Genomic DNA, 25,133 nt, shown 5'->3' with positions numbered 1-25,133 from the left:
GTGATTTTATTCTCAGAAATTGTACAAGGTTTTGCATATTGAACTAGCTGAGATGGCATGAATGAGATGAGTCTAAGAGTCTGTTTCTGTGCGGTATGACTATTGTTAATGTAAATTGATTTGTAAAGTAATATGCTAGTTATATTCCTTAGAAAATGTCAATAAAAATGTAGCTTGAGCTTGTGCTATGCTAATTTGGACGAGTCCCATCTTTACAAAGGTGTCATTGTACATCAGTCATTGAAAGTAAGCATGCAGGTACAGCAGGCAGTGATGAAAGCTAATGGCATGTTGGCCTTCATAACAAGAGGAGTTGAGTATAGCAGCAATGCGGTCCTTCTGCAGTTGTACAGGGCCCTGGTGAGACCACACCTGAAGTATTGTATGCAGTTTTGGTCTCCAAATTTGAGGAAGGACATTCTTGCTATTGAGGAAGTGCACCGTAGGTTCACGAGGTTAATTCCCGGGATGGCGGGACTGTCATATATTGAAAGAATTAAGCGACTGGGCTTGTATACACTGGAATTTAGAAGGATGAGAGGGTATCTTATTGAAACATAAGATTATTAAGGGATTGGACGCGCTAGAGGCAGGAAACATGTTCCTGATGTTGGGGGAGTCCAGGACCATGGGCCACAGTTTAAGAATAAGGGGTAGGCCATTTAGAACAGAGATGAGGAAAAACTTTTTCACCCAGAGAGTTGTGAATCTGTGGAATTCTCTGCCTCAGAAGGCAGTGGAAGCCGATTCTCTGGATGCTTTCATGAGAGAGTTAGATAGAGCTCTTAAAGATAGCGGAGTCAAGGGATATGGGGAGAAGGCAGGAACGGGGTACTGATTGTGGATGATCAGCCATGATCACAGTGAATGGCGGTGCTGGCTCGGAGGGCCGAATGGCCTACTCCTGCACCTATTGTCTATTGTCCAAAGAGGTAAAAGAAATGTGAATATAATTTCTAAGCACGAATGAATGATTATTTATTTGACAAATCAATCAAACTGTTAATTGTGTTCAAGAAGGACACTGTTAATTGTGTTGCGATTGGTTTCAACCTTTCAAGAATGAAGAGTTGTTCATCTCAATTAATCATCTAATTTACAGAAAAGAATGAACTTGCTTCGGTAAAAAATGTAACTGTGGAAGGGAGTTACCATGGAGTAAAGGCTTTAGCATAGAAAGAGACCAAAGAATATGTTCTTTTTTCACTCAGATTGTAAAAGAAGGGAGGGTGAAGTGACCTTTAAAAAATTGGATAGAAATTAATTTGTGGAAGTAAAGGGTAAAAAATCAAGTTAAATAGTAGGAAGACAAGTTGGGATTTTTTAAAAGGAGCAAATCCATTTGATTAGACATGTTCTAGCAGAAATAATTGGAGGCAATTATTTGAAAAAGTAAACTGGAAAAAAGTAGTATTGGGGATCAGATATGGGAAAGGCAGGAAGTATTAAATAGCATGAGCACCAGCTGTGTGTTTTACTACACCAGGATGGTTCATCCTCCGTATATTTTGATGTATACACTAAAACCTTAAAACACAGGCAGCAAAGTATCCCAGCTGTCAGCCTTGAAAAATTACTTCTGCACCTGAACAATATATGTTTTTTGCACAGCAGTATTCCTCAGATTTTGGAAATATGAACCTGCAGGACTTCTGCGGTGTGATATCATACAGATAAAATCAGTTACTATGGATAGGGGAAGAACATACACAGATATACACCCAAGGACAAGGTACAACAAGTTGACCAGGGCATGCTCATATGACCAGCTTCTTGATATTCCTTGGCATTTTCACCTCATAAAATTTGACCGTTTTTGGCTACGATGTCCCACGTGCTGATACAACATTCAACTGCTCGTCCATCAAGTTTGTTACAATAAATCAGAAAAGGATTCACAAAACATTCCAATTTTTTCCCTTTGGAAACTTGGGATCCTGAATGTAACTGTTCGACAATCGTACAACTTCAGATGTCATAAAAATGGCAAAAATATCAGAGCAAGGGGCATCTGAAAAGAATTGTAAAAACAATTCACAAACAAGGAATAAGGCTGTGAAGTTTTATTAAATCTTTCTTCTCCATCCAACCGGAGAGATAATGCAAGACCATAAATCATGTCTACAGGACATCTACACTAATATTTTCCATCGTAAATGACTGTAGTAAACAGTCTGTAGCAAGAGGAAAGTTAAATAAATTTGCAATTACCATTGAAATATGGTGGCCAGAGTTATAAGAGTAATAATTTCTTGTTTCATGACAGCATAGAGATGCAAATGTCCCAGAGTACTAAGGAACAGCATAAATCAGGATTTTACTTGTTATTACTCCTTGCAATATTCATGCTGAAAAACTGCAAAGTGGGTATTTGTGATATGGTCATTAATGTAGTGCAAGTCTACAGGAAGATCTAGGAGACTTTATTCTGGTGCTGAATGAATTTTGGGCAGATGGCCTGAGTCCAGTTGAGAATGATAAATTGAAAGAAAAAGTATTGTTCAACATCTCTCAAAGAGGGGGATGTTTAGCCATCTGATCTGGATTGGAATTGAGCCCAAGAACCGAAGGACCACCCTTTATTTCACACATGATGAAAGTGGGCACTACTCTTTGATTTATATTTACTAATTTACTCACTGACATGAGTTTCTATTCACTCTTTCTATTTATTTTCTTAATCTTATCACAGGTTAAGAGACATGCTTTATAATTTACTGTTTAAGATTTTCCTATGAAAGCCTATTATATCAGCTACTTGCAGAAGGTTTATTGGTCACATCAAGCAGTTACCTCTGTATGATTAGCTGCGGAATAAGAAGGAACCAAGGTAGCAGCTAGCTGCGTGACACTGCCCCAAGGAATTCAAAAAACAAAATAATGGTCTTAAAAAAAATGGGTTGAAAATACCAAGACCTGTTCTGATCCACAGATGCAACCAGACCTGCTGAGCAATTCCAACATTTGCTATTTTAGCAACGGTCTGAAACTCTGCTCCAACCATAACACTGTACTTACCATGCTCCACCCAGTATTATCACTTATATGGGCTTGAAGGAAAATTAAACTGACGCAGTTGCAGCTTTGTAATGGTTACATTACCATCACTGTCCCTTATAATTACAGTGGCATAGTCAAAACAACAATCCGCCTCCAGCCCAAACAGATGGTCAGGATGTTACCCATATAAAAATACTGATTTCTCTAGAACCTCTTAAAAAGCATTAGAATAAACATGCAATGCTACAGAGGAAAGAGTTAAATAAGCTGAAACAAAAATAATAAAAAGGTTCTTCTTTGGTTGCTAGACTCACAGCTGTGCGTGATGTCCTCAAAATATAGATAATGTATTTGATCTACTCAATTAAAGAGCAGTGGGTGGCATATTTATTAATTTCATGCTGTGCTTCACCTTCTTAATGCTCACAGACTAAAGATGAGAAGAGTGGAATTCTCCACAGAGGTCCATAATCTTCTTGTCATATTCTCATTTCAAGATAACTTTGTTTTGCTAAATCAGGTTTTACTTACTCATAAAAATTGATACCTGAATTTCAGAAACTACTTAATAATACTTTGAGCTTAACATGTGGTATGAAGCACTGTCACCATGACAGATGAAGTCTAACTGCTGAAAATCCAATTATGATTAGCATAGTCGATAGCATCCAAAGCAAAACATTAAGCATTCCTGAATACTAAAAGATGTAGCAGTAGCAATATATTTATATGGCAGCATTAACATTGCGAAAGTGTCATATAAACTCCATAGAAACTACCGTACATAAACCGATGCAGTCATATGAAGAAGTATTAGATCAAATTACTAAAAACTACTTCTTACGGACAGGGAAGACATTGCTAGGCAGGAAGTTTCATTGGGGAGGAGGTGGGTAGTATGCAGAGATACTAGAATTCCAGAGATACGGCTTTGGGAGGCAAAGGTGACAACCACAAATAATAAAATAATTTAATTAGGACATTTTCAAATGGCCATAATTGGCGGAGTCTGTTTTTTAGTAGATCATAGGAAGGATATCATTAAGCTGGAAAGAATGCAGAAAATGTTTAGGAAGACGTTGACAAGACCTGTGAGCCTGAGCAAAAGGGAAAGGTTGGGTAGACTAGGAATTTTATTCCTTGGCGAGCAGTAGGCTGAGGGATGATCTTATAGAGTTGTACAAAATCATGAGGGGAATAGATAAGGTGAATGCAGAGAATCTTTTATCCAGCGTAGGCTAATCAAGAATCAGCGGACATAGCTTTAAGGTGAGAGGGACAAGATTTAATAGGAACCTGAGGTCAATGTTTTCACTCAGAGGGTGGTAGGTATATGTAATAATCTGTGTGAGGTGGTAGTTGAGCCAGGTAAAATAACAGCATTTAAAAGACACTTGAACAGGTACATGGATAGGAAAGGTTTAGAGAGATATGGGCAAAACACTGGCAAATGGGTCTAGGTTATACAGGGCATCTTGGTTGGCTTGGAGAAGTTGGGCCGAAGGGCATGCTTCTGTGCTGTATGACTTTATGATGGCCCTGAGGATGTAGCCAGACTATCACACAAATCAACCTCCCTTCCGTTGACTCTATCTACACTTCACCCTGCCTCAGCAAGGTTGCCAGCATAATCAAGGACCTGTCTTACCCCGGTCCCATCATGCAAGAGATATGGAGTTTTGAAAACGCATACCTCCAGGTTCAGGGAAAGTTTCTACCCGGCTGTTATCAGGCAACTGTATGATCTTCTCAACAGCTAGAGCGCGGTCCTGACCTCCCATCTACCTCATTGGAAAACTTTGAACTGTACTTAATTGGACCAATGTCTTCTTGTACTAAATGTTGAATCCTTCTTCCTTTGGATGGCTTGATTGTGTTCACGTATAGTCTTTTCTTTGATTGGATAGCACGCAAAGATAAGCTTTTCTCTGTACCTCGGTACAGGTGACAATAATAATAAACCATTCAAAGGACAATGAAAAAAGGAGGATAACTTCAAAATAAAGATATCACTTAATTGTCAGCCTGTGCAGTTTGCATGCACCAGTGTGATGGGTGAGTGAGATGTGGTGTGAGAGACGACACGGGCAGCAGAGCTTGGGATGTCAGATTTATGGTGAATAAAACAAGGAATGATTTGGAGTTGTCAAATCAGAGAAAACTAGGCTGGGTTTTAATGGAAGTAGATCAGGTGAAACATGGGCACAGCCAGGTGAGACTACAGCTGAACTGAGAGCTTGATAGACTTAAAATTCAACTCATGGTCAAATTGGTAGTGTTTGGGGTCTCAGATTGTTTTCAGGGAGGGGGTTCTATCACTGGATTGAAACAAAGCTTGCAACAGGGACTAAAGATTATGGCTTCAGTATTTACAAAGTTTATTTGGAGGGGATATTTGCGACTGGTATGGAAGCTGGAGTAACTGAGCAGGTCAGGCAGCACTATAGAGGAAAGGAATAGGTGAAGTTTCGGGTCGAGACCCTTCTTCAGACTGAGAGTCAGGGGAAAGGGAAATGAGAGATATAGATGATGATCGTTAAGAGTGTTTTATTGTCATATGTCCCAGATAGAACAATGAAATTCTTACTTGCTGCAGCACAACAGAATATGTAAACATAGTACACTGTAAACAATATGAACAAATGAATGAAAGATATGCAAAAAAGTAATGATGATAGTTACAGACAATGAGACGCAACAAGACAACTTTGAAACTAGTACAACGACTTGGTTGGAGGAGGGATGGAGAGAGAGGGGATGCAAGGGTTACTTGAAGTTTGAGAAATTCATACTGCTGGGTTGTAAGCTGCCCAAGTGAAATATGAGTCTGACATGCTGAGTTACTCCAGCATTTTGTGTCTATCTTCAGTTTAAACCAGCATCTGAGTTTCTTCCTACACATTTAATCAGGAGACTGGAGTCAAGTTGGCTGGAACTTTATTGAGGTGGGTGTCACCAGGGTGTTGAAACTGATGCCCTGTTTACAGTTGACATCACTGAAGAGTCCAAGGCACAAAGACAGTCCCAGGAAGAGAAGCCGTTTCTCATGTCTCTGGCTGTGACTGGAGAGGTAGGAAAGAAACTAAGTGAGTGCAGCCCCATCCAACTGGGCAAAGTGGTGATAGATTGGACAAAGCAGTCAATGTTATCAAAAGCGAGGCAGATTGAGAAGGGTGCAATTATTTTTTTCCATAATTAACAATATGTTGCTAGGGATCTTGAAAGAGGTCTTTCAATCGTGTCAGAGGAAAAGTCTGATTTGTTATGAAAGCCATGAACATGAGAACCTCTTGTTCATCAAAAAGACAAATGAAGATTGGAGAAAGGTCAGTGGTTCATGTTGAAGGGTGGGGTGGTGAGAGAGTTAGAGGAAGAAGTGGAAAGCAAAAATGTTAACATTGAAAAGCAATTGTCTTTAGTTCCTGTTGCAAGTTAGAGACAGGTTTTAAGCGAACAAGTAGAAATAGGACTGATAGCAATAAAATGTAAAACATTGGAAAGATAAAATATATAAAAAGAGATGACTTTGGGATATAAACACATCGAGAACGAATGAACAAAAAAATGAGAATAAATTGACAAAAAGCAAATCTACAGATCTAAGCATCAGATCACTGGGCTTTAATTAAAATCATAATCAGAAGAGATGACATTTTGGGATTCCTGCAGGTAGGTTTGAAGGGTTCCATGTAGCATCTATAATGCCCTCAAAACTGGTCACAAGCATCAGGCTAGTTATGAGGGTTAAATGAAAACAAGGACATCATGCTCATAGAACACAGGACAGCACAGGAACAGGCCCTTCGGCCGACAATGTCTGAGCCAAACATGATACTAAGTTCTCTACCTGCATGTGATTCATAACCCTGCATATTCATGTGCCCTTCTAAAAACTATCCTATCTGCTTCCATCACCACTCCTGAAAGTACATTCCAGGCACTCTCTCCACCACGCTCTGTTTGAAAGCTGCATGAACACGAGATGGGATAGAATAATGCATGGATATCTCCAAGGGAATGTAATACTTTTCTGACAGCACATTGTATGTTATCCTATATATCCAATAAGAATGACACAAAAAAAATCTGAGTTTGCTGTTGCATTATTTGTCATTGTATTCTTAAAACTAGACAAGGCAAATAGCAATTTAACTCCCTGTAATAACCCACAAAACAAAAATGCTCTTTCAATACTGAGCAGATGGGCTTTGGTGCAAAACGATGGGAGGTTGTCACACAGGATTAAAGGTGTAGAAAGAGGGCCAGCATTATACATTTGGTTTCCCTGCAGGTGGATTATAAGAGGCTGAAGGAAGCCAAACTACCAGCCAGAAGTGAAACAGAATGTGTCAGCACAAAGGGTTAAAGAAGAACTTTTGTAATAAAGTCGAATTACACACCTCAATTCAGCTCATGCAGAACATCACCCCACAGAGAGTTACAGACCACATCTTGATCCCACTGAAATTAATCAAGCTGGGAACACACATTTACCACCAATTTTATCTTCTTTCCATTATATGGAGAAGAATCAAAATAATTTTCATTTCAAAACATAAGGAATATAAAACCCAAAGGTGACATAAGATCGTTTATGACTAATGAGCAGTTGGCACCTGGGAGATATCGTCTAACATGATGATGGAGGCAGATCCTTTTGTGGATATCAAAAGGGAATTATGTCAATCCTTCCTAGGGAACTGTAGGGGACAGTAAAAGGATGGCAAGCAAGTCAGCATCAACTCAATGGGCCAAATGGCCTTCTCTGCTGTTACTTTCTAGAATTTTATGAAGTTCTACATGTTAAAGTATCCACGGTTCATGTAAATTGATGTTTAACCCACAAGTCAAAGTTATTAATCTCTTTCAAATCTGATTTTTCTCATTTAGTTTTGCACTGATTTGTTCAATATTTCTTAAACCAAGCATAGTTCCCACCAGATCCATCACACATCTTTAATCTAAAAATTGATGTTTTAGCAAATACATATACAGCTCCTTACAGATTTTTACCCTTCTTATTCCTTTCATGATTTGTTCCAGAGTGTTATATACATTATTCTGTTAATTGGGGCATATTTATATTTGAAACAGCTTCCATCAGCTATCTCCACTTTCACCATGTCCTAACCTTACCTGGTTCCCTTTGCCTCCTTTAGTGTAGTTTAGTTTAGAGATACAACGTGGAAACAGGCCCTTCGGCCCACTGAATCCACACCGACCAGCAATCCCCACGCAATAATACTATCCTACATACATTATGGACAATTTTTACATTTCTACCAAGCCAATTAACCTACAAACCTGTAAGTCTTTGGAGTGTGGGAGAAAACCAAAGTTCTCGGAGCAAGGATTTTGCTTTATAGACCACTGGGATCTCTTCTGGGGTCGGGGTGACCTGTACAAAAGGGACGGGTTACACCTTAACTGGAGGGGGACCAATGTTCTGGCAGGCAGGTTTGGTAGTGCTACACGTGTGGGTTTAAACTAAATAGTGGAGGGGATGAATTGACAAATTGGGAGTATAAAGATGGAGTTAAAGGGGAAGTGAGTACAGGAAAAGTTACAAAGAACTCCCGAATTAATGGGAAGGAAAGTTTGAGAAGGGATAAGAGAGTAAGGTCACGGCCAATAGTGTGACAGGGGAGGTGAATATCGAAATCAAAGTGTTGTATATGAATGTGCGAAGTATAAGAAATAAAGTGGATGAGCTTGAGGCTCAGTTAGAAATTGGCAAGTATGATGTTGTGGGAATTACAGAGACATGGCTGCAAGAGGGCCAGGGCTGGGAACTGAATATTCAAGGGTATACGTCCTATCGAAAAGACAGACAGGTGGGCAGAGGGGGAGGGGTAGCTCTGTTGGTGAGGAATGAAATTCAGTCCCTTGCGAGGGGTGACATAGAATCAGGAGATGTAGACTCAGTATGGATAGAACTGAGGAATTGTAAAAAGACCCTAATGGGAGTTATCTACAGGCCCCCAAACAGTAGCCTGGTTATAAAGGTAATGCTACGGTTGTTATGGGAGATTTCAACATGCAGGTAGACTGGGAAAATCAGGTTGGTACTGGACTCCAAGAAATTGAATTTGTGGAGTGCATCCGTGATGGATTCTTAGAGCAGCTTGTACTGGTGCCTACCAGGGAGAAGGCAATTCTGGATTTAGTGTTGTGTAATGAACAGGATTTGATAAGGGAACTCGAGGTAAAGGAGCCATTAGGAAATAGTAACCATAATATGGTAAATTTTAATCTACAATTTGAGAGGGAGAAGGGTAAATAGGAGGTGGCAGTATTACAGTTGAACAAAGGGGACTATGGAGCCATGAGAGAGGAGCTGGCCAAAGTTGACTGGAAAAATACCCTAGCGGGGATGACAGTGGAACAACAATGGCAGGTATTTCTGGGAATAATACATAAGGTGCAGGATCAGTTCATTCCAAAGAAGAAGAAAGATTCCAAGGGGAGTAAGGGGCGACCGTGGTTGACAAGGGAAGTCAGGGACAGTATACAAATAAAAGAGAAGAAGTATAACATAGTAAGGATGAGTGGGTAGCTAGAGGATTGGGTAACTTTTAAAGCGTAACAGAAGGTAACTAAAAAGGGAATACCGGGAGGGAAGATGAGGTACGAAAGTATGATAGCCAAGAATATAAAGGAGGATAGCAAAACCTTCTTTAGGTATGTGAAGAGAAAAAATTAGTCAAGACCAAAGTTAGACCATTGAAGACTGAAAAAGGTGAATTTATTATGGGGAATAAGGAAATGGCAGATGAGTTGAAAAGGTACTTTGGATCCTTCTTCATTAAGGTGGACACAAACAATCTCCCTGATGTACCAGTGGCCAGATGATCTAGGGTGACGGAGGAACTGAAGGAAATGCACATTAGGCAGGAAATTGTGTTGGGTAGACTGATGGGGCTGAAGACTGATAAATCCCCAGGGCCTGATGGTCTGCATCCCAGGGTACTTAAGGAGGTGGCGCTGGAAATCGTGGTTTGGATACGTTTTAAGGGTTAATTACGGGTTTGGACACGCTATAGGCAGGAAACATGTTCCCGATGTTGGGGGAGTCCAGAACCAGGGGCCACAGTTTAAGAATAAGGAGTAAGTAATTTAGAACGGAGACGAGGAAACACTTTTTCTCACAGTGAGTGGTGAGTCTGTGGAATCCTCAAATCCCCCCCCCCCCCCCCCAAAGCGGGGGAGCGCTGTCTGAAATTCACACAGTGCAAAGTCAAGGTGATACCCGTGATGAACAGGAAGGTTAAAGAAGGCTGGCACAGTGTTCGGTAAGTCCTTTAAAAGAGCAGGGAGGGGTGTGCGTGTGCGTGTGCGTGTGCGTGTGTGTGTGTGTGTGTGTGTGTGTGTGTGTGTGTGTGTGTGTGTGTGTGTGTGTGTGTGTGTGTGTGTGTGTGTGTGTGTGTGTGTGTGTGTGTGTGTGTGTGTGTGTGTGTGTGTGTGTGTGTGTGTGGCAGCGCGACTCACCCGTTGCAGCGGCCCCTACAGCCTGTCTGTCTTTTTTAAATTTTTTGTCTAGTTAAATGTAGTGTTGGTGTTTTTTTAATACTGGTTTTAAATGTGTATATGTGGGGGGCGGGGGGAACTGTTTAAAATCTCTTCCCTGTCCGGGAGACCCGACCTTTTCCCTGTCGGGTCTCCGTTGTCGTTGGGGCCTAGCACCGTGGAGCGACCTCCAACCTGAACGACCCAGGGGCTCGGGAGACTGCGGAGCTGCGGACTACTCACCATCGTGGGGCTGGCCGGCCTCGGAGCGTGGGGAGCGGTGGTGACTCGCTGCTGCGACTCGACTCCTGGGGCTCGGAGGCTCCAGCAACGCAGCCGCAGGTCCGGTGGACTGGGACATTGGGAGCTCGCGGGTCCGGGTGGAGAGACCGCTTCCCGGAGCTCCCGCAACTCGACTTCTCCAGCCCGTGTCGCGGGGTTGGAACGACCCGTAGCGGGGCCGTACATCGCCCGGCGCGGCTTCATGGCCGTGGGACATTCCAGCGCCCGCTGGGGGCTCCAACATTGTGACTTTTAGACCGGGAGCGGGGCCGTAAATCGCCCGGCACGGCCTAAAATGGCCGCGGGACTTATCATCGCCCGCCTGGGGCTTGGACATCAGGAGAGAAATGGAGAACAGGGGAGAGAAAATACTTTGCCTTCCATCACAGTGGGTTCACTGTGATGGATGTTTGTGTGAATTAAATTGTGTGTATGTCTGTAGGAAATTGTCTTTGTGTGTATGGCTGTGGAAACGGAATTTTGTTTGAGCCTCACTGAGGCTCAAATGACAATAAATGGTATTGTGTGTGTGTGTGTGTGTGTGTGTGTGTGTGTGTGTGTGAATGAGTGTGTGTGAATGAGTGTGTGTGAATGAGTGTGTGTGTGTGTGTGTGTGTGTGTGTGTGTGTGTGTGTGTGCACAGCGCGGACGGTCGATCCAGCTCGCGGTTTGCTGATAATTTGTGTAAGTGGGCCAGGCCCTTTAATTTTTTGCCTTGTCTACATGTGCACAGATATAAAGCTTACTTCATCATTGTCATGCTTGCTGCTTTACACATAAAATCATGGTTTTGCTAATTGTATTGTGTTCTCTTTGGAGAGAGATCAAAGAATCAAAGAGATTCCAACATTAATCTTTAATTCAGAAGCTCGGCAACAGTCCTAAACATTTTATAGTATTCCTTAAAAAACCTAAATGAATGGAGACAGTAATTTTCAAAGATTTCTGATCCAGTTAATTGTAGAATAGTGCTTGCAGTTTCTTGCCTTAAGATAAAAGGAAAACGGTAGTGCAGTCCAGTAAAGTTGTGCAACTTAACAACTCCAAAGTGCCAGATTATATTTATCATATCTGAAGGTGCTGCTTTTATATTTCATCAGTATAAATTAGAAATAAATAGTGAGGTTAGCTTTAATTTTTAACCTTTAGTGCAACAAGCCTCCCAACTTTACCAAATTTACAATAACTGGGATGTATGTACAAATTGTGAACCGGATATTTCTTTATTATCTGTACCATGTGCAGTCTTAGATACTTTCATGATCTATGGATTAGGTTGATATACTGTACTGATTATTAACTTACTGGACGCATGCTATTATCCCTGTCCCACAGTACGAGTTAATTCCAAGAGCTCTCCCGAGTTTAAAAAAAATCAAACTCGTGGTAAGCACGGAGAATGAACGTAGCGGGCACGTCGGAGCTCGGGGACGTCTCTTAGCGGCTCGTAACGCTAACGGCAGGTAAGCACGGGAAGACTCGTGAAGATTTTTCAACATGTTGAAAAATATCCACGAGAGCCCCGAGTACCGGCGAGTGGCCATTACCGTAAATCTCCGAGTTCGAATCAGGGCAAACTCGGGATAACTCTTGGAATGAACTCGTACCGTGGGACAGGGCTTTATCTCTGCCAACCTTTCTCAGGTAGCCAAGTCCAGCCCCTAGCATTGCTTTTCTAACTTTGTTTTTCCCTCTATTTTATATTTTTACATCTGATCAGTCAAGTATTTCTGACATTTCCTGTTTATATTATCATTTTAGAGTGTTTCCATTTATCAAATTAGCCCATTAAATATTTAAAAATAATATGCACCCCTCCCATTTTATCAAACTTCCTGCAAAAATAGAATCCATCCTATTTGGAATCTTCATGTGTTTCACACTTTTTTCAAAGTAAGGCGTGAAGAAAACTATTAACCAACATTTATATCTAATACCAAGCCATTTACTGATATGCACGTCTAATCTCAACTGGATGACTCAAGCCCTGGAGTTGGTTTGAGCATTTTTCATACAAGGTTGCGTATGAAGCACAACTGATTTGTTTCTATAATCATCTATAACAATACCATTACAACAGTCTCTAAGCACTGTTAACAAAGGTCATTTCACATCAATGCCACACTACAATTTATTGAAATCATTGGAAGTTATAAATAGAAAACAGATTGAACACAGAATGAAAGGTTCCAATTTAATCTATGATATCAACAGGATCCATAAACCATTCCTTCAGCTGTAACCTTTTGCGTTATGATGTCATTACAAGCTCTCAGTTAAATTAACTCTATTTTATTACTCATTGCTAACTACTCACATAGACAACATTTGGATAGAGAATATTTACTCTGGAGTTTGACCTATTACTTGGCATTTGATTATTTCTTGCCATAATTTCTTCTATGCACTATGTGAAGGAAAATCAAACACATTTAAGGTTTACTTTCCCAACATCTCTCGCAAAATAAAAAAAAATCCTATCATGCATCTTCCAGAGAGATACGTCTGTCTATCCAGCAACTAGATGTGAGTGAATGTTTTCCTTAAATCATTACTAATCACATTTTCAAATATCATAGAAGTGCATGTGACATTCACACCATTACTGAAGTGAACTATTTGTCATTTACAAAATGCTAAATTATAATTTGTAATTTATCTTCTGTGGCATTGTTCATGCAACATTGAATATTACAAAATTTCATAACACTGGAAGTATTATGTGAGGTAACACACAATGCATTATTCTGCAGGATCCATGAAACTGGGTCTTCAACCGATAAAGAACATGCTGACGGCAGAAAATTTACCTATTTTGAGCTCAGTAGAGATTTCACAATGCTGAGGAAGCAATTCCTCTAATAAAAGCAATTCTAATTCACAGCCTCATTTCTGTAGCTTTTTGCCACCACTTCACTTGAGCAATTATGGTAAGTTGTCAAGGAAGTTGGAAGCACTGGCTGTTCAGCACAAATATTCAAAAGGTATTGTCTTCTGTTATTTGCACTATCAGTTTATTTATTCATGTGTGTATATATTTATATCATGGTATATGGACACATTTATCTGTTTTGTAGTAAATGCCTACTATTTTCTGTGTGCTTAAGCAAAGCAAGAATTTCATTGTCCTATACAGGGACACATGACAATAAACTAACTTGAACTTGAACTTGAACTTTGTAGATGGGTTCAGAATCTGTGAAGAAACTTGTGTGGGATGAAGCTTTTATCAGATTTCCAATGTGGGAACGTACTCCTGCAATTGTTAGCTCTTTAACTCTATACAGAGTAAAATATTTTTATATCCAAACCTTCTTTAGAGAAGACTAGTCCTTTTCTCCTCTTGATTAAGGATAGAATTAGAGCAAGTTAGCTAATTACTACTCTTTTCAATAGATTTCCATTTATTAAGGTAATTTTATGGTGATTTCATCCTTTCTTTCAAAGCGTCTGACATGCATTTGAATATCCAACTATTATTATTTGTGATGATTTCAGCAATTTTATATTTAATCTATCAATTAATTAACATTTAACTCTGCTTTTGACTATTGCGCCAGTCAAATTTGTTAATTGATCGGCAGATTTTGGCTTAAGTTCATATTCGTTACAAATTTTCTTGAAGATAAAAGTTTATTTTGCATTTAATTTGCTTCTGGATTGAAGTGGCAAGATAAATGGAATCATGATGCTTATCACTGAATATCCCCTAGTTTGTGATAGCATAAAGATAACATGAAGGTTTATATATTTCGTGTTCGTTTTCTAGAAATTACTTTAATTTAATTTATCTTTTCATCTATAATTTGCAACAGAAGTCTTTAATGCTTTACTCAATGCCGGCAGCAAGACGTCAAAAATGGCTGCACACTGTCTACAGACAGGATAACCTATATACAAAACATCTCCCTTTGTCCTGTGCAGCGCCACCTGCTGCACGGGAGAAGCAACGGGTCCTCCCACCCCACACAGTCCACCAAACATCACAATATACTTCACATGATTCAGGTAGAGATATAACGTGATTTTTATATTTATATCTACACACACCAATGGAAACAAAAATCATGTGAAATGATGACAGACTTCTCTCTCTCAGGTCACTCTCAAAAAGCCACAAAGCATTTGTACAGCCAAAAAATATTTCCTCCCCCATGTGTAGCTAATTGAACATTATGAGAATTGTTATAATCAAATTGCACACACCAATCTTTCATAAGCAGCAATGCCATCGTGAGCAGACAATTGATAAAAATAGTTGCAGCATTTTATGTGTTGTCATTTAAAGATATAAGGGAGCATGTAGAGGAACGGATACAGGCCATGATTTTAAGGGGATTGAAGGAGCAGGCAGTATTTCAACCTCTGGTCTCAGAACTTGGATCGCCGTTTGGAGCTCCAGAGCGTTGAGCCCGCTGCTCCAACATCGCGGGGCTGTGGTACGCGGAACTCCCAGCGCGGGTGGAGCTCCCAGCGCGGGCGAGCCTGGCCGACATCGCGGAGTCCTGGGGCCCTTTGCCGACAGTCGACAGCGTTGAATCTCCGCCCGGCGTGGCCTGGGGACGTCGGGAGCTGCGGACTCCGGTGGAAAGTGGCCGATTTGGAGGTCCAAGCCGCTGAGGTTGGCCTCCCGTTCCGACGTCGGAGTGCCAACATCCCGCCTAGCGGGCCTGAGCGGCGGGCTGCTCATAGTGGCGACTGCGGAGGCCCCGACCACGGGTGAACATCAGAGGAAGATGACTGACCTTGGTACCTTCCCTCACAGTGGGAAACTTTTGATTCTGCTGTGTGGGGATGTCTTATGTTGAACTCTATCGTGTGCTGTGTTCTTTATTTTATTGTATGGCTATATGGTGATCACATTTCACTGTGCCAACTGGCACATGAGAAATAAATGTATCTTGTAGAGTGCATAGTTTTAAGATGAAAAGGGATTTTTTTAACGGAGATGTGTGGGACATTCTTTTTTTTCACAGAGTAGTGGGCGCCTTGAACCTGCTACCAGGGGTGGTGGTGAAAGCAAATATGATTGTGGTATTTGAGAGGTTTTTAGATAAGCACATGGATATATGGGGATTGACAGGATATAGATCATATGCTGGCTGAGGAGATTAACTTTCCTTGGCATAGTGTTTGGCACAGACATTGTGGGCCAACAGGCCTGTTCTGGTGCTGTACCATTCAATGTTCTTTTCAGCTGACTGAAAACAATGAGTTCTGGCAGAGCAGCACGTTTAGACCTTCAGCCCAGAGACATTAGGTTAGATGAACTAGGTACCAATGTCTGCCTATGGGAGTGTGTAGGGGGTCACCTGAAATGAACGGAATTGGGAGTCTGCTGGGTACCACCCACTGCGTGTTGACCTGGCGGACCCCCCAAGGGACCAAAAAATGGGTGCTAAATAGATGAGTGAGGTACCACTTAAATCCACTACCACGGTGTGCTCACTGCCACGCCTATATCAACAACACAAACGGCAGACATTTTTCCTGCTGGAAAAGGCCCACCAGAACCCCCACAAAGGACCTAAAAAATGGGCTAGCATATAGATGCGCAAGGTACCACTCAAAAATAATGTCAAATGAACAAGTTAAGTTCATAGAGTACAAACTGGGTTACGCCAGGGAAATAGTCCGCTGCACTACAGGTACCAGACACCCCAAAAAATGCTGTCCAACTAGGCTAGCCTAGATATTGTGGGTACAAGTTCAAACCAAGTTTAAATGATCTACCACAGCTTGAGGAATATAAATTGACCTATGACAGAACAATTATCTGTTGCATTGGGCCTATCAAACCCCCTAAATGGGCCCTTGGGCCAATCTTGGCTAGCCTAGATATTAAAGGTACCAGCTAAAATCAGGTTTAGATGATCAATCATAGCCTAGGAAATACAAAATGACCACAACCTTCGGCTAGTGAATACAAAGTGATTCATGTCATAAAATTAACCACTTTATCGACCATTTCCAAGAGAAAAGAGGGACAAGAGGTTAATTGTAGGTATACACTGTTGGAGTGTCCTATTTGGCTTTCTATATATTTGGCCATTTGGCTGAATGCGGTGACAAGTTCTCCTTAGCTGCAGCCAAACAATATATCAACATTGGATTGGATGGAAGTTTTTGCAGTAAAGAATCAGTTTACGGCTGTTTGAGGTAAGTTGTTTTACTTCGCTACAGAATTACAGTTTGCTATTATAATGCAGGGATATCATGCATGATTCAGTTATAGAGTTCAGTTGATAATTAACGTTAAAACCAATGCCATGGGACAATGCCACGCCCAGAGCACATGGCCTGCAGAGAGGTACAATGACTGATACGTGGTTCGGATCAAGTATCAGCAAGTGCATGTAAAAGCCCTGTGGAATTTGTGCAATAAACTATGCTATATAGGCCTAAGTACAATTTAAGCTGGAATAATATGTTATTTGATGGTGATTTATCTTAAATCGGGATGGACTTTAATTTGATAAGCTTACAGTCATCTTCCATCTTTAAGAAAAACTACGGAAAGTCGTATCAGACATCTTATAGTATGGACATAATTGCAATATCAGTAGTGATGCAGTGAGTGTATGCTTAAAATATTAAACTCAATAATGTTGTTTATTGTCAGGCTCAATTTGTGCCATTATAGGATGTTTTATCTGTGGCATGGTCAGCAAATAGTTTGAAGATAATTGGTCTGTATTTTAGATTCATTACATTCAGTCTCGTGTTTAAAATTGTAAGTATGAATTTTGGAACATTCGCAGTATTTACTTACCATATATCACAGTGGAACATTTGCAATATTTACTTAACTTATATAACAGATCAAGAAGATAATTGCTACAATAATGTTATTTTTTTTAGTGATTCATAAACTGATGATTTGTTATTTATGTTTGTTAGGTTTACCACCCTGAACCAAACTAATAAAAAAATACTTAGATGACCTAGGATTTTAAAATTGTCTACATTCAAATGGAGGAACAAGCTTTGAAGGAGAGTATTTATAGTCCACATTGTTCTCCCATTAAAAGCTCTTTAGTACAATTCAGGCTAATATTGTCCTGGGCAAATTACCAAACCTGGCTAGTACAAGTAATAAAACAATGTACATGGAGGGTCCTGTAAACTGTAATGATGATTTACCATTCCATTACGCTACCGGGAAATCATAGCATGAGCTAGAAATAAATGCAAAAATTAGCATTTTGGGGCATATTTGTGATTTTTCTTAACATTTCGATGTGCAACCCCACTAAATGTTCCACATGCTTGTGAAGATCATATCATCTATATTAAAACATATATAAAACTAAGAAACAGTTATCAAGCTAATTGTTTTCTCATTGCAAAAAATGTCCCAGCTGTTCACTTTTTGCCAATTTTGCTAATGACAACTTCAGACTGCTTTTGGTGCATACTGTTTGTTTTGAAATGGCAATAGCTAAGAATTGAGTAACGGTAGACCCAGTTTTCTTTTCAGAATTATTTTCTGGTAAACATATTGAAGTACAGAATATGTTACACAATTGGAGTTAATATCTTTCGAATTTAAAGGTTTAAAGGTTTAATGTAACTATGTAACATAACAAAATAAATTTTCCTTAGGGGTAGGGTTAACATTTGAGTCTGTTATTCTTTAATGAATCATTCCTTACACAGGTACATTAATAATAAATTACATTAATAATAATGCATTAAAAATACATTGGGCCATATACAAATGAGCTTGGGACCAAAATGTTAATTTTGGACCACATGTTTGCCATCGGGCTAAATGTTTGCTTTAAATGATCAATCACACCTTGGGGAATACAAAATGACTGATGCCAGAGCAATTATCTGCTGCCTTGTGCCTATCAGACCCCCCCCCCCCCTCCCTCTCCCAGTTGGGCAATTAAGGGACTATATGGGGAGTCTGGTAGGACCAAGGCCATGGATTATTATTCTGGCATGGGTGATTTTGTATTTCCTAGGCTGTGATTGATCATCTAAACATGGGTTTAGCTGGTACCTTTAATATCTAGGCTAGCATAGATGGGCCCAAGGGTCCATTTAGGGGGTCTGGTAGACCCAAGGCAGTGAATAATTGTTCTGTCATAGGTCATTTTATATCCCCCAAGGTGTGATAGATAATTTAAACTTGGTTTTAGCTGGTACCCACAATATCTAGGCCAGCCTAGTTGGACAGCAGGGTCTAGGGTGTCCATTTTCAGGGTGTCTGGTACCTGTAGTGCAGCGGACTATTTGTCTTGCGTAACCCAGTTTGTACTCTATGAACTCAACTTGTTCATTTGGCATTATTTTTGAGTGGTACCTTGCTCGGGCGGGCAAGGTCTGGCGCTGCAAAAGGTCTGGTGGGCCTTTTGCAGCGGAAAAAATGTCTGCCGTTTGTGTTGTTGATATAGGTGTGGCAGTGAACACACCATGGTAGTGGATTTAAGTGGTGCCTCACTCAACTATTTAGCACCAATTTTATGGCCCCTTTGGGGGGGGGAGGGGCCTGGTCTACACGCAGCGGGTGGTACCCGGCAGACTCCCAATTCTGTTCATTTCATGTGACCCCCTACACACTCCCATAGTCAGACATTGGTACCTAGTTCGTCTAACCTAATGTCTCTGGGCTGAAGGTCTATTTGTAGGACAAGATGAGGACCGGTGTGTGGATGGGTTTGTCTTTCGTGAACAGGGGTCAAATAGTCTGCAGATGTTTCAAGCTTGGGCTGAAGGTCAGCTTGAAAAATACAGACGATTGTTTTACTCAAGTAATTCATTATTTTGCTAAAGAAAAATGCTGTCCAATTATACTAATATCATTTTGCAGTGGAGTTACTCCAGCTTTTTATGACTAACATCATGTGGTTCAGTGAAAGTAGGTTCAAGTAGGAACCTGGACTATACAGAATTAACATTTTTTAAACACCTGACTGAACAACATCCTAAACGTAGTTGCATAAATGTTGTCAGTAGCAAAGTAAGAGTTTTGGAATGGACAGCCTGATATTATCTGGTATGTTTAATGAATACCTATTGGTAGGTGCAGAGGAGATTCCCAGGATGTTGCATGGAATGGAGCATTTCAATTGTAAGGAGAGGCTGAAAAGGTTAGATTTATTTTCCCCGGAGCAGAGAAGGCTCTGATAAAGGAATACAAAATTATAATGGAAATTAGATAGGGTAAATTGTATTCATCTTTTTTTTTATGGATAGGAGTATCTTAAACAAGAGGCACCAGTACAAGTTAAGAGGGAGTTAGTTTAGGGGCATCTGAGGGGGATTTTTTAAACTTGAATTGCAAAGACATAGAAGGCTAAATGTGGTTAAATAGGCCTATTATAGATAGGTGCAATGGTTAGCAAGGACATGGTGAGCCAAAAGGCCTATGTCCATGCTGTACAACTCTATAGCTTTGGATATTCTTCTGTTTTAATGCAGTATCCCTTGAATGGGTATTTTAAAAATAACTTACGGTTTGCATGACTGCTCCGATTTCCAGGTTTAGTTGTGTATTTGTGGACGTCACACACTAAAAACAATGAGTCATGATAGCCTCAAAGCTATTCCAAGCACTAAATTTGTCAATAATCGGAGAAATAATGATTTGTTTCTATCTTTGATAGGAATCAATTTAGATCTAACTACGTTAAAGCACAGATACTTAATAATTAGAGACAAGAAAATCCTTGGTTTACGTCTCAGTAATGGTGAGAACAGCTGCTCTGTGTATCACCACCTAACATGAAGAAAACACCTAATTTGTCTGGAGTGACTGTCAATATAGATGACAGGACATGGCAAGGTGACTGTCTTTGTTTCAGGTTCTGTTATTTCACAGCAAATATTCTCAGTTATTCACCTGGAAAACGACAACATGCTCTTTCTGACAAAACATTCGCTTCTTGGTAATGTGTGATATTATACAAGCTATCGGGGTGGCGCCGTCAACGATGGCAGTCTCGCCAACAGTCTGTCTGTCTTTTCGTCTTTTTTGTTATTTTTAGTGTTTTAAAAGTATGTGTTAATCTTCTCTGGTTTGTTTTGTGTGGGGGGAAACTGTTTTTCAATCTCTTACCTTGCTGGAGATGCAATTGTTTTCCGGATCGTATCTCCAGTCGCTCTGCGGCCTAATATCATGGAGCTGGCGGCCTTGCTCGAGATTGACTTTGAGCCTCACCGCGGGTGTTTGTGTGTTTTGTTACTTTTTATTGGTATGACTGTATGGCTAATCAAATTCCTCATATGTTGCAAAAGTAATAAAGTAGGATTATGATTATGATCTCCTTGAAAGGTTGCACCCAAGAACAAAATCTTACAACGCGAAAGGAGCCTTAGGGAAATTGATTATTTTCAATAGATGTAGTTATTTCACACTACCAAGCTCTGACATTTATACAGAAACTATGGTTAAAACTCAATTCATCAGTACTAAATTTAGATGATGATAGACCATCCCATAAACCACTTCAAATCTTAATATCTTCAGTTCCCTTTTCCATTTATGTTTGGAACTGTTTTGAAGAGGCCCAACAAGTTCAGACACAAATAACGAAGCCAGATCCGGTGTTCACCTTTTCCAGCTCGGAGTGAATACTAGTGTTCTACATCTTAGCAGCTTAGTGCAAGAGAGATAAAAGCTAATTTCTACTTCAAAAAGATGGAGCAGTTAAAGATCAAAATTGGGAAATGATTAAAAAGAATGTATGTAAAAAATAATCACTATATTTTAACTTTACATTTTTTAATTTAAAAACTTCAATGAGGTGGAAAGGTGATATTGCTTGGAATGTCATCAAATAATTTGGCTGTAACTGTAGCTATATAAAACAGTCTTCAATAGTTCTCATTATTATGGATATACAGTATCTATGCTTTAGACATTTTTGTACAATCAGTTATAGTGGTTTATGACACAAAATGCTGGAGTAACTCAGTGGGTCAGGCAGCATCTTTGGAGAACATGGATAGTTGATGCTGCGAGCCGGGTGCCTGGCCAGCCAAGTTAGTCCAGTACTTTGTGTCTTCTTTTGTAAAACAACATCTGTAGTTCCTTGATACACAAAAATGCTGGAGAAACTCAGCGGGTGCAGCAGCATTTATGGAGCGAAGGAAATAGGCTACGTTTTGGGCCGAAACCCTTCTTCAGACTGATGGGGGGTGGGGGGGAGAAGGAAGGAAAAAGGGAGGAGGAGGAGCCCGAGGGCGGGGGGGGATGGGAGGAGACAGCTCGAGGGTTAAGGAAGGGGAGGAGACAGCAAGGGCTAGCAAAATTGGGAGAATTCAATGTTCATGGCATCTGGACGCAAGCAACCCAGGCGGAATATGAGGTGCTGTTCCTCCAATTTCCGGTGTTGCTCACTCTGGCAATGGAGGAGACCCAGGACAGAGAGGTCGGATTGGGAATGGGAGGGGGAGTTGAAGTGCTGAGCCACCGGGAGTTCAGGTAGGTTATTGCGGACTGAGCGGAGGTGTTCGGCGAAACGATCGCCCAACCTCCGCTTAGTCTCCCCGATGTAAATCAGCTGACATCTAGAGCAGCGGATGCAGTAGATGAGGTTGGAGGAGATACAGGTGAACCTTTGTCGCACCTGGAACGACTGCTTGGGTCCTTGAATGGAGTCGAGGGGGGAGGTAAAGGGACAGGTGTTGCATTTCTTGCGGTTGCAACGGAAGGTGCCCGGGGAGGGGGTGGTACAGGAGGGAAGGGAAGAATTGACAAGGGAGTTGCGGAGTTGCGGAGGGAGCGGTCTTTGCGGAAGGCAGACATAGGGGGAGATGGGAAGATGTGGCGAGTGGTGGGGTCACGTTGGAGGTGGCGGAAATGGAGGAGGATTATGTGTTGTATTTGCCGGCTGGTGGGGTGAAAGGTGATGACTAGGGGGACTCTGCCCTTGTTGCGAGTGCGGGGATGGGGAGAGAGAGCAGTGTTGCGGGGTATGGATGAGACCCTGGTGCGAGCCTCATCTATGGTGGCGGAGGGGAATCCCCGTTCCCTGAAGAACGAGGACACATCCGATGCCCTGGTGTGGAACGTCTCATCCTGGGAACAGATGCGGCGTAGGCGGAGGAGTTGGGAGTAGGGGATGGAGTCTTTACAGGGGGCAGGCTGGGAAGACGTGTAGTCCAGATAGCCATGTGAGTCAGTTGGTTTGTAGTGTATGTCGGTCAGAAGTCTGTCCCCTGCGATGGAGATGGTGAGGTCAAGGAATGGTAGGGAAGTGTCGGAAATGGTCTAGATGTATTGGAGTGCCGGATGGAAGTTGGTGGTGAAGTGGATGAAGTCAGTCAGATGTGTGTGGGTGCAGGAGGTGGCCCCAAAGCAGTCGTCAATGTAACGGAGGTAGAGGTCGGGGATGGGGCCCTGGTACGTATTGAACAAGGATTGTTCAACGTACCCGACAGAGGCAGGCGTAGCTGGGGCCCATGCGTGTGCCCATAGCTACGCCTTGTGTTTGGAGGAAATGGGAGGAGTCAAACGTAAAGTTGTTGAGATACCATCTGTAGTTCCGTGTTACAAGGGTAGTTTATGCTTCTACAGAGATCATAACATGAAGTCATGGAGTCTATCATATACCTAAGTAATGATACCTAATGTAAAATTCAGTTGGAGAAGGCAATAACCATGAAATACGAAATATTTGGATGGTAAAGCACAACTGGATTTAGTATTATTTTCCCATGACTATACATGAAGTAAATCTGCATGTTGCCTATTTGTTATGTGAGGGAATCAATGTGGGAGAGTCTAGAAAAAGAGGCCGTAGGTTTACAGTGAGAGAATGCTTTAAAAGAGACCGAAAGGGCAATTGCGGAGGGTGGTGCACATATGGAACGAGATATCAGAAGAAGTTATAGAAGTGTGTACATTGGTGACATATAAAAGACAAGTAGACATCTACATGGAGCGGAAAGGTTTCGAGAGATATGGGCCCAATGCAGGCAAATAAAACTCAGTTTTAGAACCTGGACAGCACGGAAGAGTTGGGCCGAAGGACCTTTTTCCGTGCTGTAAGACCCTGATTCTGAAACTAAATGCACCTTTATGAGAGACAGGGATAGGTAGCTTACTTATAGCTACCATCTTCACTATCTCTGCAGTAAACAACACAATTACACTCCATCCAAAGACAAGGAATGATATTAAAAAATAAACACATTTTTTACTCTAATTGCAGAACACCGTGATGACCAAAAAGATACTGCAATCCCAACTTCTCAATAATATCACATTGCAAGAACTTCTATTTTCCAACTATTTGTATCCAGACGTATATTCTGATTGCACAGGATAAACTGAAAAATCAGAGCAAATTTCACTCATTTTAAAGAAAAGGTTAAAACACCTGGGGAAAGATTCTGTTCAATGCCATGTAAACAACAGTACATCCTCTGAGGAACATTGGAATTATGACGATCAAGGGAACATCTTTTATTCTAAACCATCTTACCTGTGCCAAGGAAGTGCTGCGACCCCTGGTGACATCTGATCCCAAATCTCGGCGTCTTCCTGCTTTATTACCAGAGTTGCATTTGTAGCAAGTCCATCTTGTCTGTCCTTCAATTTGAACCCCACAGTCTTTACTTTGGAGACAATGTGCGTGGTAGATATGGCCACAACTGCAAGTGAAATGAACATAAATGAATATGGGTACTCACCACTTAATGGCAACCAAGTCAAGTAGAATTATTTATGAGGCACAATCCTCCACTTTTGGACACCTGTGTTCATAAAGAATGGTGTAGGAAGGAACTGCAGATGCTGGTTTAAACCGAATATCGACATAAAAAGCTGGAGAACTCAGCAGGACAGGCAGCATCTCTGGAGAGAAGGAATGGGTGACATTTCAGGCCCGAAGAAAGGTCTCGACCCGAAGGTAGACAAAAGTGCTGGAGAAACTCAGCAGGTGCAGCAGCATCTATGGAGCGAAGGAAATAGGCAACGTTTCGGGCCGAAACCCTTCTTCAGACTCTCCTCAAGGTCTCGACCCGAAACGTCACCCATTCCTTCGCTCCAGAGATGCTGCCTGTCCTGCTGAGTTACTCCAGCTTTTTGTGTCTATCTTCATAAAGAATGGGATGTGTGGGACTGCAAAGCCTCTTCCTGATCATGTGCTCCTGTGTCCTTTGATAACAAGGCTCTTTCCAGATCTACACATATATCTCATTTATTTTTACAAGTGTGTTTGTGGTAGGTAAAAGTCTTGCCCAAGCAAGTGAGAGCATCATTTAAGATTCAAAGTTGCGATCTGGTTATACCAATTACTTTGTGTTGTGTGATTGGGGTTGTGAGCTGAGTCATCAAACAAATCCAGCAAGTTCATTCCAAAAAAAATGTTATATAATGAGATAAA

At 41.1% G+C, this 25,133-nt stretch overlaps 1 protein-coding gene across 5 annotated transcripts in view; it reads right to left on the bottom strand.

The window, feature by feature from the left end:
* vps8 (VPS8 subunit of CORVET complex) overlaps positions 1–25,133 on the bottom strand; it is a 420,899-nt gene that overhangs the window by 85,032 nt on the left and 310,734 nt on the right. For all 5 annotated transcript variants that reach the window (XM_033024588.1, XM_033024585.1, XM_033024586.1 and 2 more), the window contains one exon: positions 24,231–24,399. In XM_033024588.1, coding sequence (XP_032880479.1) covers positions 24,231–24,399 — 169 coding nt within the window. The remainder of the gene's footprint in view (positions 1–24,230; positions 24,400–25,133) is intronic.

Source organism: Amblyraja radiata, chromosome 7 (genome assembly GCF_010909765.2).
Source record: "Amblyraja radiata isolate CabotCenter1 chromosome 7, sAmbRad1.1.pri, whole genome shotgun sequence".
NCBI classification, from domain to species: Eukaryota; Metazoa; Chordata; class Chondrichthyes; order Rajiformes; family Rajidae; genus Amblyraja; species Amblyraja radiata.
This window is presented reverse-complemented; position numbering and strand designations above follow the sequence as displayed.